The sequence below is a fragment of the Tiliqua scincoides genome, chromosome 4, assembly GCF_035046505.1.
Source record: "Tiliqua scincoides isolate rTilSci1 chromosome 4, rTilSci1.hap2, whole genome shotgun sequence".
NCBI classification, from domain to species: domain Eukaryota; kingdom Metazoa; phylum Chordata; class Lepidosauria; order Squamata; family Scincidae; genus Tiliqua; species Tiliqua scincoides.
This window is the reverse complement of record NC_089824.1, coordinates 23929613-23945039: the sequence shown is the minus strand read 5'-3', so window position 1 is coordinate 23945039 and position 15427 is coordinate 23929613. Positions and strand designations below refer to the sequence as shown.

The 15427-nt window shown below is 42.5% G+C and overlaps 1 protein-coding gene across 19 annotated transcripts in view; it reads left to right on the top strand.

Annotated features, from left to right (window-relative positions):
- Positions 1-15427, top strand: part of RIMS2 (regulating synaptic membrane exocytosis 2) — a 513992-nt gene that overhangs the window by 106415 nt on the left and 392150 nt on the right. For all 19 annotated transcript variants that reach the window (XM_066624817.1, XM_066624816.1, XM_066624825.1 and 16 more), the window contains one exon: positions 10419-10693. In XM_066624817.1, the coding sequence (XP_066480914.1) occupies positions 10419-10693 (275 nt within the window). The remainder of the gene's footprint in view (positions 1-10418; positions 10694-15427) is intronic.

Below are 15427 nucleotides of genomic sequence, written 5' to 3'. Positions count from 1 at the left end.
TTTATTTTTACTGAAATGCAATCATAGGGAGTAACTCCAAATGATTGGAGCAGTGGTGTTGGAGGATCTAACCCCTACATGCTATTTTCCTGATCTAAATTTTTCTTCCAAAGCTTCTATAATACCACAGGGAGCAGGATGGGGCAGGAGAAATTTGTCATTTGAATACATGTACTGCTTCCCACAATTATTTTGTAGATTGTGTGCTGATGGAGTGTAATACTGACTATGACTACCCAGAACAGAGATTGTCTGGTCCCTTAAAAGCTCTGTGAAAACACCAACACGTGTGCCATGGCAATTACAAAAACAAATTCAGTAATACTTATTAATAGGAAGGATATTAACAGTACCACAATGATGGCCCAATCTTATGCAGCAGGTCCATCATCAGAGCTAGTGTCCTGGTGGCAGAGTGCGTTTTATGGTGGTTCAAACACCATTCTGAAAGTTCACAGAATTGTGTGCTTCCAGGCCTCTGCCACAGATGGCAGAGAGGATCCTGCGCATGGCAGCGGATAGAGAGATTGCCAATGTTAGTAAGTTGGTTAGGTGAGTGGAATGGGGTTTATGGAAAGATTTGGGCTGATGGGGGAGGGATGGGGTGTGTCAGAGGCAGGACAGGCTATATCCTGACATTAGCTACTTCCTGGCACAGCCCCTTTGTCATCTTGAACATGCCTCAGCAAAAGAGCTGGCACAGGTCTGAGGAGACTCATTGCTGTCGAGGGGCTTACTGAGGGGTAAGGGTAAATGTTTTTCTTTTTCCTTCCCAAAAGACCATTAAAATTATGAGGCCATCTTCACTCTTTATAAAAAGAGTTTGGAGCTTTCTAGTTTAGGAAAACAGCACTTAATTTAGAAGATATACTGTATACATTGCCTTTTGATTAAGTGATGCCCAAAGTACTCTACAATAGATTACAACCTTGCAGTAATAATATAAAGCAATACAGATTATAGTTTTAATAACAGTTGAATAGAACCTTCAGTTGTAGATGCAGTGTACCTCCATTTACCAGGTGCTAGAGGCAGATAACTGGATATTCTGTCAGTGTCCTGCTTGTGAGCTTCTTAACCCATCTGGTTATTCTCTGATGAAGACCCTGGTTTGAATGAACTTTTGATCACATCCAGCAAGGCAATGTTTAAGTTATTATCAGTCCAATCCTATTATTTTCTGCACTATAGCAGGCAACCATGCCAAAACAGGCTGTGCTCTGTGCTGTGGTTGGAGGGGGGAGGGAATTGAGAAGCTTGGGAGGGGAAAGGAAAAAATTTACTCTATTTTCACTGTGCCCCTCGACAGCCAATGGATCTCCTTGGACATGCACCTACTGCTTGGCTGCTACAATTGAGACATGCTGTGTGTGTTGGGAGTTTCTGGAGGGGATAGCATCCAACATAAGTTGCCCATGCAGGGTGCCACTGCCTCCGACATGCCCCATGCCCTCCCCTGATCTCCCCTGATATATCCACCCCACTCCGCCCACCCTGCTGAAGTACGAGCATGAATGGGGCTCCTCTTCACCACCACTGCATCTATTTTCCTTCCTGTGGCTGCTCTGCATGCTTCCTGAGCACCTTTAACTATGTCATAAAGGATCAACTGGTAGGGACAAATAAGGATTAGGCCAGTGGTTCCCAAACTAGTGGGCCATGACCCACCAGGAGAACCGGAAATGGGCCATTCCCCCTTAAGGGGAGTGGCCCAGTAAAGGGGTGTCTCAACTGTGCCGCAGCATTCAAGTGATCTCTCAGGGACATTTAAATGTACCGGGGAGGTAATTGTGAAGCCTCTTGGAGGCTCACAGCCCCCTCTGTGGGCTCCTTTGCTGCTGCACTAAGCTCCAATCGCTGAGTTTTGTGACCCCCTCCAGGTACATTTAAATCCCCCTGGGTCCTCTGGTGCCTCTGGGTCCACTGTGGCACCTTCAGGGCACACCTCCTGCTCCCACCCCACTTCCACAACAACTTAGAGCAGTGGTTCCCAAATCTTTTAGCACTGGGATCCAGTTTTTAAAATGACACTCTCAGGACCCACTGAGCTTTACGAGACTTAAAAAAAATCTAGAAAGAAGTGTGTTTGTTTATTTACATGTAATAATACCCAGCAAAAAGATACTCCAACACTTATCTCCCTATATTTACAAATGCTTGTAAATTGGAGGAGCTGTGTGCAGGGTAGTTAGCAGCTATCTGATTTTTGAAACGCCTCAGGGGTTGAGGCAATTAGTTATCTGATCCTTCCATCACCTGTGTTTCTATTGGAGGCTGTGCTATGGGCTGCTATGGTTACCAACCAAAATCAGGTCATGATCCACCAGTGAATCCTGACCCACATTTTGGGATCCACTGACTTAGAGTAGTGGTTCTCACACATTTAGCACCAGGACCCACTTTTTAGAATGAAAATCTGTCAGGGCCCACTGGAAGTGCTGTCATGACTGGAAGTGACATCATCAGGCAGGAAATTTTTAACAATCCTAGGCTGCAATCCTACCCACACTTACCTAGGAGTAAGTCCCATTTAGTATCATGGTTAAAAGAATATACATAGTAGCTTGTTAAAAGTACAGTTCTGTAACATTTCCCCAAATGTAGTCACATCCCATGGTAGCATCAAGTCTAATATATTAAAAATAGATATATTATGGATAGCGAGATGCTCTTTACACTCTCGCATTACACCAGAACCAGGGGACATCCACTAAAATTGAGTGTTGGGAGAGTTAGGACAGACAAAAGAAAATATTTCTTTACTCAGCGTGTGGTCGGTCTGTGGAAATCCTTGCCACAGGCTGTGGTGTTGGCATCTCGCCTGGACCCCTTTAAAAGGGGATTGGACAAGTTTTTGGAGGAAAAATCCATTACGGGTTACAAGCCATGACGCGTATGTGCAACCTCCTGATTTTAGAAATGGGCTATGTCAGAATGTCAGATGCAAGGGAGGGCACCAGGATGAGGTCTCTTGTTATCTGGTGTGCTCCCTTGTGCATTTGTTGGGCCACTGTGAAATATAGGAAGCTGGACTAAATGGGCCTATGGCCTGATCCAGTGGGGCTCTCATACATACATAGACATTCATAGCTCTCTTACTTCTTTCAAATAATCCAGTGGAGGAAATTAACAGGTGTTTAGTTTTAGAATGGTCTGAATGAGGACTAATAAACTGGTTTAATTTAGACAAGACAGATGCTGTTGATAACTGGTTCTGTTGTTCAGGGAGTTGACTTTAACTTGTTCTGAAGGGTTAACTTGTCCTTAAGAGTTAGATGCACCATTTGGGGGAGCTGTTTACCTGGAAGTGACCTTGGGTGCACAGGATCCACTCTTTCCTGGGTAACAGCCTGGTTTAGACCTCTTCAATATATAATCTACAGAATAATGAAGAAGGTGCCCATGATGGCATTAAAGTTCCCACAAAAGCCGGGTTTTTGTTTTTGTTTTGGTATTATATGCAACAAATTAAGGGCAAGGAGAATACAAATGAACAATTGACTCATGAAAGCATCATATGAAGGCCTCTCCTCCCCCCACCCTTGCAAAGCATGAGTGCAGAAAGTGGCTGTCCCAGATTAAATACTTGGCTGGAACTTCCTTGAATCTGCTTTGTATTAGACATTATTTGAGCAATACCAATACGAAGCACAAGGTGGTGTTTCAGCCTTTTTTATGAGTAGCCAGATCTCGTAATGATAACACTCTTGTTAGTGAAATAAATGACTGTGTCAATGAGACATTCACCTTTCAAAATATACCATATTCCAGTTTCAAAAAAATAAGAATATTAGACTGTACATATGTATAAAAGTCTGTAATTTGGAGAAATTGCTTTTTAATGGCTACACTAGCATACAATTTCTAGATTTAAGACAACAGACTGGTAATTATTTTTAGTGTATGTAGTCTGTTCAACTTGCCATATATTTTTTAAGAAATATTATTAGAGGCTTGAGGTAATGTAATTTTAACACTAATTGTAGCACAGGAAGATCACCTGCATTTGAAAGTTTTTAAACTGGATACTGACCTTGCAAACAAAAATAAGTTGTTCTTTTTTTTTTTTTTTTAAAAACAAATTTAAAATGCCATTATTTGTATACAATCTTTCAACAAAATGTGCACATTGTGGTTTTCAAAAGTACAAATATAAAGATAAATCCAGTCTAATTAAAACAGTACAAAACAATAAAACCACATAAAACAGTAAAAATATCCAACAAATTTCCAAACACCTAGTGAAACAACAGTCTCTTGTCACCTGTCTCTGAAAAGAGACTACAGTTGACCACATGTGAATTTCTCAGGAAGTATCATAATTCTAGGGATGCCACAAAAAATCCCTGCCAGAACCTCTTTGTCAGAACTTAATGTATGGGGAATAGGGATGTTATACTGGGGGAGTTGCCTGTTGGCGGTCAAATTCCATCCAGGATTGGGCTGTTGGGGGTGTGTGATTTATGGCAGCAGAAGGAAGAATGTGATTCTATGAAAGACCATCATTTCTGCAGGTAGTCTACTTATTCCTCTATTGTCTTCAACTTTGTCTTGTTTGGCTTAAGTTTAAATTTATTTGCCCTCATCCACTCTATCAGTAATTTTAGAAATCTGTTTAGGGGACTCCTGTTTCACATAAGAGTTAATGAAAAAAGTAAACAGAACTGTGAATGTAAGCATATTAATTACCCCACATTCCATATCTCTGGGTAAGTTCCTTTAGCTGCGTCTTGTAAATGTTAAAAAGCATGTGGGGAAAAAACTGAACTTTGCAGAACCATATGAGACAATGGCCATGGGAAAGAATACTTGTCCACTGGAACCACTTTCTAGAACCTATCGTCCTGTCTTCAACCACTGCAAAGTGATGTATTTGGTTCCCAATCCAGACAGATACTGTTTCAGAAGGATACTGTTGCTAATGATAACAAAAACTTCCAAGGGTCTTGGAGAATGAGCAAGGTTACATTCCCTCTATCTCTCTCCTGGTATTGATCATCCACCAAGATGATTAAACCTGCAAATCCTATACGCAGTTACCGAAGAGTGAGCCCTATTAAAAACATTGGTGTTTACTTCTAAATAACATGTGCTATATTCTGTCCATATCCAAAAGTGATGCTAAAAACCAGATTGTAATGGATGTAGAGATGACAAATATCTAATCTGGAGTTGTTAGCTCACCAGCATTTTGCCCCAAATTGGCAAATTAGTCTGCTACAGTTGAGAAGGTCAGGAGGCTCTAAAGGTTTTTTTTTTAAAGCAGGGGTCAAATCACCATTTCCTTGAAATACAGTATCTATGCTTGATCACAGCATAGCTTCAGCATATATTCATCCAACCGAATTCAAAACAACTACAGCTTTAAAAATTGCTCATCAGAGGCAGGGTTATCTCTTCCCCAAAATAATGTTTCTATGTTTCCTAAAGCTAGCTTTGTGTACCTGACAGCTGTTTTTTCCATTTTCTCCCTCTCACAATATTGCATGAGAGTTTTTTTTCAGTTGTTACTGGCTCAGCCCTATGCAAGCTCTTTTTAGACAGGACATAAAATGTGTGTTTCTCATCTGGAGCACATATCTGATCTCCCACTCCCCCCCCTTTAAATGTGCATATCAATGCTGCTGTTCCTGACCCTAAACACAACTATTCAAAGCAAACCATTTCCTCCTATCTGTATAGTCCTATTGTCATAGTTTGGAGTATTATTCAATGGAAAAATGTGTTTGCAAAGCACATACTTTGCAAAATTGTGTAGATAAGACCCCAGTATATGTGAGAACAAAAATGTCTTCGAGACCACATGTGAACTGAAACTTAACATAAGAAAAGCCCTTCTGTCCAGCTTCATTTAGTCCAGCTTCATATACTTCTTAGTGGTTCACCAGATGCCTCAGGGAGCACTCAAGTCATCATAGCTGTATCTCCTTGCCACTTCCTTACATCTGTTGTTCAGAGATGGGATACTTCTAAAACCCAGAGGTTGAATATAATTGTCATTACTTGTAGCCTGTGATGGATTTTTTTTTCCATAACCCTATCCAACCCCCTTATAAAGACATCTAAGACCAGATGCTATCACAACATCCTTGGCAAGGAGTTCCGCAGATTAATTACATGCTGAGAAAGAAATATTTCATTTTGTCTGTTCTGATTCTCCCACCCGTCAATTTTGGTGGATGTCCCTGGTTGTGGTGCTGTGTGTGAGAGAGAAGAACTTCTCCCTATTCAGTAGCTTAGCTCAAGGGGGTTCAAAGCACTAAGTTTTGCACGATGTCTCACCGCAGCATGTGAGTGCCCCCTCCCCTTTGGAGCCATTTTGTGCACCCCATTTTGCTCTACTGGCCCAGAATGGCTCAGAAAGAGAGGGGCTGCTTGCACGCTGTGGTGAGGCACCGTGTAAAATTTAGTGCTTTGCACCTCCTCTAGCTACGCTATTGACTCTATCCTGTGCATAATTTTGTATGTCTCAATCTTATTCTCCTGCCAGGCACCTTCTTTCTAGACTGAACAGCCTCAAATGTTGTAGCTTTTCCTCATAAGAGAGATGTCCCAGTCCACTAACCTTTTCGGCACCTTTTTTCAGTATGCTTTTTGAGATATGGCTTTGCCATTGATTTGTATATTGGCATAATAATATTGGACTTTTTATTCTCAGTTCCCTTTTTAAGTATTCTGAACAATGAGTTGGCCTTCTGCACATTCGACACACACTGGGTCAACAGTTTCATCCACCACCTCAAGAATCCCTTTTCTGATCTGTCACAGACGGCTTAGAATCCATCAATGTAAAATTATTTTTGCCCAAATTTGCATCACTTTACTTTTACTTACATTGAAGCACACCTGCCATTTTGCTGACAGAGTGATGGGGCTATATAGAATAGATAATATAATCTATTATCTAGTCTATCTCTCTGTTCTATAATAGAATATTGTCCATAGTGCCTTCACATGTTTTGAGCAATAGGTTGATACATGACACATATATGTGTAAATTCCTACCTGTATTCGTCTACTGCTAATATATCTTAACTTTTCAAAATCAGGAAATAAATTACATATAAATGTAGGAAATATGTATGTATATGTGCATACCATATTGAGAAGTTATATCACATACGTGGAAATGGAATGTATGGTCCTGTGCAGAACATGTACAATGGTGTAAAAGACCCAACAGTAGAAGTTGACCAAAAAAGTTGATATAATATTTTTAAAAGAAGTGTAGATCACTCTCCTGTCGTAGGTGTCCAGATGTCTCCTGAGTTTATATACATAATAATTCATCATTACTCAACTACGTATTTTAGGTTATGATTTGCTTTTAAGGATGGCTTGAATTTAAGCAGGCATGAAGAGAAAAGTAATGAACAAATCTCCTATTTTCTTTTCTCTTTGAAATAGTCATGGGGATCTCCAGTTTTGATCAGCTGCTGGAAAAATTGGGTGTTCAACCCTTTCCTTCCTGTTATTTCCCCAATCTTGCAAACTTGCCCCCCCAGTGGAAAAAACAGGTACCTGAGTTGTGCCTGCCTTTTTTTTTTTTTTTTTTTTTGCCACAGATACATTTAACAGTTGCATATCCATGGTAATTTGAGGTTTGTGTCAAACTGAGCTGACTAGGACCACTAGGACCTTTTCTTTTGGAGCCTGTGGCAAGGAGCAGATGGAGCTGGCATGGAAGCAAGGCCAATGTCTTCCTTAGAAGTGGTTAGTGGTCCTTAGAAGTTCCTTAGTGGTTCACTTTGATATCTCCATCATTTGGTAGTAGGCAGAGGGAAGCGTATTGCTGCTTACCCAGGTCATCCTCCTCCTGGGAGCCACCTTGTAAAATTGATGGGCTGCCTTTACAGCATGAGGCGGCCAAAAGCCTTCAACCTGCTACACTGTACTGTCCTCCTGCTCATCATAGGCTAGGACAAAGATGTCAAACTGCTTTCATACAGCTGACTGAATAATATTAATGGAGCCTGCTGAGGACTGGAAGTGACATATTTAAGCCAGAAGTGATGCAGTTAAGCAGATGATTACCAAAAATAAGCATTTCTGCTCAGTAAAGGCAACTGCTTCAGAATCCCTGACAGTGGATTTTTCAGCCATTACAGGTCATGCCTTGTTATCTGCTGGGGTTCTGTTCCGTAACCCCTAGTGGATTAAAAAAAAAACACGTGGATACCAAATCAGAGGAAAAAGCTATATTTTCATTGATTTGGTGTGCACTGATTTAAAAAAAAAATGAATTTAAGCCTTAGATAGATGCTGTACTGCATTCAGCCACTAGATGGGGTGAATAAAGAACTCTATTGGAATGAGAGTATAATTTAGCAGTGCGAAGGTCGGAAACTGGATTTTGGTGCTTTTTTCCCCTTGTTACAAGGCATTTAAAGATGGACCTCAGAATCAGAGGTAAGTCAAATCAGTGGATACCAAATCAGCAGATACTGAGGTTCCACCTGTATTTGTAAACTTCAGGCAGGGAAGCCCACAAGGCAGAAATTCCAATTCCAGAAGTTCTTAGAATATTCTTCCTCATATCTACCCTAGTGTAATTCCCTTTAGTTTCAACCTGTTGATTCTATTCCTGCTCTCAAGTGACACAGAGAGTAAGGCTACAATCCTATGCATACTTTTCTGGAAGTAACTCCCTTTGAAGAAAATAGAACTTCTGAGTAAGTGTGCGTAGGATTGTATTCTAATTCAACTCCTTCTATGTAACAGCCTTTCAGATACCTGAAGGTGGTTTCTGCAATTATGACTGGGCACACATGGCTATGTGTATATTATCTTATTTGTGGCACCACAAATTTTCCACCTGGGTCAATACATTTTTATTTCACCATCATCATATTCACTGATATAACGATCAATTCTTTTTTGGTAGCCATTCTTCTACTCTTTTACTATTGCTTTGATTATCAATCCCATACACGTTGTTTACTGAGAAGTAAGTCCACTGTCTTCTGTGGGACTTATTCTGAGGAAAGTGTGCATAGGATTGCACTGTATGTATGCTTTTCCTTTCCACTCCTCTGTTCTATTCTCTACTACTTTAATACTTGGTTTTTTATTTTCTTCATAGTTCTTTCCCCCCCTAATTTATATCTTCCTTGGACTTCTATCTTTCTTGGAATTGAATTTTCTTTTTATATTTTGTTCCTGCCCTTTTATTCTCATGCTATTCATGTTTGATGGACTCCAAAATTTCAGTGCTTTTTTTTATGCCTCTCAGAGCCAGTGTCAGCACATGGAACCCTTGGGCAAATACTGGGGCCTCATGTTTTCATTCATTTTCCTGTGCAAACCATTTTGTGGACTTTTTAAAAAATGTGATATATAAATATCCATCATGATCATAGTTTGCAATGCAATTATTCTATTCTGGGAGGAAAGTCTCCTCAGCTAGTGACCAGAGGGGAGACACCTTGGTCCAATTACCCAAGCAAAGTGATTATTTTATTAATGAGGTTAAAACTACAATTTTCCACATTTTCAGAAAAGGAGTTTCCTTTTCTGTCCTACGCAACCTCACAGCCTTCCTTACTTTTGAAACATCATTTCTCTTACCACCAACTTATCAGGATCTTGTATTTTCTTTCAAAAAGCCCTACTAATTTAGCAAACAATGAAAATAACATACACTGTTTAGGATGAATGGTAGAATGGCAGCAAGGAAGAACTGAAGTACCTAGGAAACCCAAGAAATGTCGAGCTACCTCATTTCAAGAATCCTCCAAAGTGAGGCCTTGATGCTGGACGACAGCATATGGGCGTGCAGGCAAACCTGTATGTGACTATAGCACTATTAGTTTTAGTCTTTGCCTACCAATTTATCCTACTTCTCTGACATGGGCTATGTCAGAATGCCAGATGCAAGAGAGGGCACCAGGATGCAGGTCTCTTGTTATCTGGTATGCTCCCTGGGGCATTTGGTGGGCCGCTGTGAGATACAGGAAGCTGGACTAGATGGGCCTATGACCTGATCCAGTGGGGCTGTTCTTATGTTCTCTTCCCCTGGGGACTATACATATGATCCTAAGTATAGTTTCTCCAAGTACAACCAGAGCAGAGAAGCCCTCACCCTTTCTCAAAATATTCTCCTGAGATTACTGTTGTTAAATTATTTCTTATTGAACTGGATGTGCATTTTACTGCTAAGGGTTCAGTTCCAGTTCAGATTCAAGGCAACCAAGAGATTTTAGATTGAATTTGATTACTGTACTGAAAACCTTTCTGAGCTGGTTTTTGGGTTCAGGTTAGGTTTGATTACTTAGTTAAAAGGCCCTCAAAACTTTATTTTTAGGAAATGATTTTTATAGACCTTTTCTTTAAAGAAGACATTTTCTTGTATAAAATTTTTCTTTGTCTTGCTTTCTTTCATGAAAGTAATTGACATCTCTTTCTCATTTAATACCTAGGTAATGTGGGTATGTAACTTGTGCCGAAAACAACAAGAAATCCTCACAAAATCTGGAGCCTGGTTTTATAATAGTGGAACTAATACACTGCAGAAGCCTGGTCAAGAAGTTTTTAGAGGTTTGCGAAACGAAGAAGCTCCTCAGGAGAAAAAAGCAAAGCTGCAGGAGCAAACCCTATCAGCACTGGACCGAGGTAGATCCCAAGGGCTTATGAGGCAAGATTCCATAAACGGATCAGGAGGGAAGCACCACGTGGCAGGTGACACAGGAGACAGGTAAGGAGACAACTTATTTCTCTAGGTACAGTTGACTTGCAGTCAATATGTGCATTTCTTTGTAGCTTTTTAATACTTTTTTTAAACAATTAAGAAGAACAGAAACATTTTATTTTCAGAAGTATGTAAAATCTATGATTTATCTTTAAATGGTCATTATGTGACTTATGGTTCAAGGTGGGAGAGGAAAAAAGCAGGAGTTGGGGCCACAGAGTGGTCAGGTGGCATGGCCAGATGGACAGGGTGGTTATTGGCAGCAATGTCACTGTCTTTATACTAGGCGCCTCCCTCGGTTCGGCCTTGCCATTTCCCCTTGGTTTTGCTTGGACTTATGCCAGCCAGAGCGCTAGCACAGGTCTGAGTAGGCTCATAGGGCAACAGGGAGATAACCTGAGGAGGCGTCTTGATCACCCCTCACATAGGATGCAGCACACACTTCTATGGTATGGCTGCATCAGTGCTGGTGGCAGGAATAGAATTGAGTTGTAAATGGATTATCTTTAAAATAATTTATTTAAAATAGTCCACAATCCATAGTAATCTAATAAAGTGTTAGTTTCTAGTCTTTATTTTAAAGACTAGAAACTAACACCTTATTAGATTATTATTGGTTGTGGATCATTTTAAATGAATTATTTTAAAGATAATCCATTTTTAGAGATCTCTAAGACAATCCATTTTAGAGATCTCAAGTTTATTTTTTACCCCCTTTAAGCTGTTACTATCCTGAAAAATGTTACTTTTTAAAAATGTAAGTAAACCAATCTTTCTTACAGCAAATTGGTCTCTAAATTTCATTTTCATTGCTTTTGCTCCCATTTCAGTTGACAAGTCAAACAGTGATTGGCTCCAAGAGTTTCTTAATTGTCTTGAGAGACACATACTATGTCTGGAAAATGAACTCATTATAAAAGGGTGATAGTGCAAGAATATTTATGGCTCATATTTTTCCTTAATTATGTGTAAGAAATAGAATATCATGGCATTTTCTTGTTAGAAGTGAGACAGGAAGTTGTCAAGGTGGTAAGTTCTAAGTGTGTCACTTAACTGTTGTAGATGGACATTGTAGAGTTCTGCATCTACCCCAATGTACAAAGACAAGGCAAGAACTGTACTTGCAGAAAAGGCAAGTACAGTTCATTAGATGAGGTGCATACATTGTTACATACAATACATTAGATGAGGTGATGTGGGTTGCATCAGTGGCAGATTCCACAGACGTGAGAGGGCAGTGGACTTTGAGTGTCCTTTACTCTGAATCTGCTGTTGTCACCATCTCCTTCTGGCCCACCACAGTCATGAACCACATTATTCTGCTTTCTGTTTGCTAAAAGGAGTGGAGCGCAGAACATTCATCTCCTTATCATTATCCTCATGCAATGTCTTCAAATGCAGAAATGTGGAACTTTTGCTTTTTGCAGGTCGTATGTGGTTATCTAATTGACACCTAAGATGTTCAGGTGTTTTTCTGACACCCAAAGACTTTGAAAAATACCTGATCAGATGTAAATGAAATAACCACATATGAGTTGTAAGAAACAAATTTACTTGGAGTTGCACATATCTTATGCAAATATATCTAAATAGCTTAGGTCCTTGAGAAGGACTTGATATTTAGAAAATACCAGCCATCATCAGAAGCAATGTATAAATATTCTTAAATAAGAACAGATGTATTCTTAAATAAGAACATTTATTCAAAACAAAAAAGTTCACAAAGTGATTTACTGAGAAGATGAAATAACTAAATAGTTCCTTGTTCCAAAAGAGCTCACAATCTAAAGATAAAGAAGAAACACCAGCAAACAACCACCAGAAAAGATAATGTGCTGTGTTGAATAGAACAGTTACTCTCTGTTTGCTAAATATAAGGAGAATACCACTTGTAAAGGTACCTCTTTATTGTTCCTTTTAATCAGCAGGTTTAAAGCAGGTTCTGCATAAATGGACTTACTTACCTTAGTTCAGAGAGGCTTGCTCCCTGATAAATATGCATAGGGTTGAAGCCTTATAGCCCAATCCCGAGCTGCCTGGTATACAGGGCTGTTGTGGCACCAAAATAGCTACCGCGGTATCCTAAGCATGCTGGGCAGCTGCTGCTGGCTCCTTGGGAGAAGGGAACACTTGTCCCCTTCCTCTGGCTAAGGAAAGTAGCCCTGCAATGGTGGTATTAGACTATTTATAATGGGGCAAAGTAAGAGAGTTCGGTGTTGGGCCCGGAAGCCCAATGCAGGGCTTCAGATCCAGCAGAGCTGAGCTTTGCTGATCCTGCTTCCAGCCACCCTGCTCCCTCCCCTGCCATACCTTTTCCCTGTCCTGTCTCGCCCTGGAACGCCTCCCCCCACACTTCCACTTACCTCTCCACAGTACTGCGCTCACCTGGACTCTGGGTAGCGGTCACCTGTCCTCTGCCCAGCAGTGGCTCAGCACAGGCTTGCGCTGAGTCAGTGCCTGTGCTGGTTGGGCACTATGTGTTGCAGGTGTGTCTTATGGCATGTTTGCGACACTGTGCACCAGCACAGAGTCAGTGTGCCATGTTCAGGATTGGGTCCTTAGTGTCTTTACTGAATGTTATTTTTGTACTGTTATTTCTTCTAACTTTAGCCACCTATGTCTTCTATATTTATTGCTTCAGCTAAAAAAAAATATTTACTGAATGTTATTTCTGTTATGTCGCTGATTCTAGTTTTAGCTACCTAAGGGCGCAATCCTAACCCCTTGTGTCAGTGCTTTCCAGCACTGACTTAAGGGCAATGCAGCTCTGAGGTAAGGGAACAAACATTCCATTACTTTGAGGAGGCTTCCGTGAATGACACCCAACTGCAGGATACAGTACATGTCCCATTGGCGTTAGAATTGTGCCCTATGTCTTCTTGATTAACCTTTCAACTGTCTGCCTATCTATATATATATAAATGATTTTTATTTAGATCCTTGCTTATTGTCACAGAGCTTATGCCACTATACCTTATAGGTCCAGCCTTTACAGCTTCTTCCAGTTGGCAGTTTGACAGCCCAATCCTGAGCTGCCTGGAGCTGCGGGACCCAGCGGTTTCCCTGGCAGGCTCCTGCTGGATCCAGAGCCTCCTGCGCTACTGCGGGAGGCTCCTCGGGAGAAGGGGACGTTTGTCCCCTTCCCTGGGTAAGGGAAGCAGCCCTGCAGTGGGGCTGCTCACTTTAGCGGTGACTGTCTGGTTGCCGCTAAAGTGAAGGCGCTCGTGCAGGGTGCACAGCCCTCCACGAGCGCCTAGGATCCTGTGGAGCTTGGCTCCACGGATCCGCCTCCCTCCTGCCCCCTGGAATGCCCCTGATCACACCTCCCCCTCCCTGGAATGCCTCCCCCACATCCCTGACCACACCCCCATTCCCCGTTCTGCAGCCTAGCGGTCACAGGCACCGCCGAGCTGTGGAATGTGGGCGCCCACCGGGTGGTGGCTCAGCACCAGCCGGAGCTGAGTCAGCTCTGGCAGGAGCCCGGCGGTAAGCCCCGCAAAGGTGCCTTATGGCACGTTTGCAACTGTGGTCCGGACCACAGGATTGGGCTCTGAGGCATTTGTTGGGCCACTGTGAGATATCGGAATCTGAATTAGATGTGCTCTTGGCTTGTTCCAGTACTCATTTTATGATCTTAGGCCAATGACAGGGACCAGCAGTAGCTTTCCCAGAGGGGGAGCAAAGCACTAAGTTTTGCAAGGCGCTTCAACATGCCTTGTAAGCTGCCCCCCTGCCATCGGAGCCATTCTGAGCAGCAAGAGCAATGTGCAGCTCAGTGCGCAGCTCAGCTTCTCCTGAGTCTTGCTCTTTCCGCTTGGAATGGCTTCAGTGGCAAGGAGGAGGAGCAGCTTATAGGGCATGTTGAGATGCCTTCTAAAACTTAGCAGTCTGCCCCCCTTTGGGAATGCCAGTGGGGGCCAGAGTGTGCCTCCACTTGTTTCTCCAGTCCCCAGGTTGTGTGGCAGTTGCGCAAGAGTTCTTTTCTGGCAGGGAAGAAGAAGCAAATTCCTTGAAGTCTGGCTGAGTGGACGGGGAGGGTGGTCAACTCTTCTTTGGGGGAGGGGACACTGCCGCTTGCTTTGAAGCGGGCGGTGGTTCGCCCCCTCCTGAAGAAGCCCTCCCTGGATTCCAATGTGTTGAACAACTATCGGCCAGTCTCCAACATCCCGTTTCTGGGCAAGGTAATTGAGCGGGTGGTGGCGGCCCAACTCCAGAGGGTCTTGGATGAAGCGGATTATCTGGATCCTTTTCAATCTGGTTTCAGGCCGGGCTTTGGGACGGAAACTGCCTTGGTCGCCTTGGTGGATGACCTACGCCGGGGACTGGACAGGGGGAGTGCGTCCCTGTTGGTCCTGCTGGACCTCTCGGCGGCTTTCGATACCATCGACCATGGTATCCTTCTGGGCCGATTGGCCGAGTTGGGAGTTGGAGGCACTGTTTTGCGGTGGTTCCGCTCCTACTTGGAAGGTCGGTCCCAGATGGTGGTGCTGGGGGATGCCTGTTCGACACCCTGGCCATTGAGGTGCGGGGTGCCGCAGGGCTCAATTCTGTCCCCCATGCTATTTAATATCTACATGAAACCGCTGGGAGAGGTCATCCGGGGGTTTGGAGTGGGGTGTCATCAATATGCTGATGACACCCAGCTTTATCTCTCCTTTCCTCCAGACTCCAGGGTGGCGGTTGAGGGCCTGGAGCGCTGTCTGGAAGCAGTGAGGATCTGGATGGGGGCTAACAAGCTGA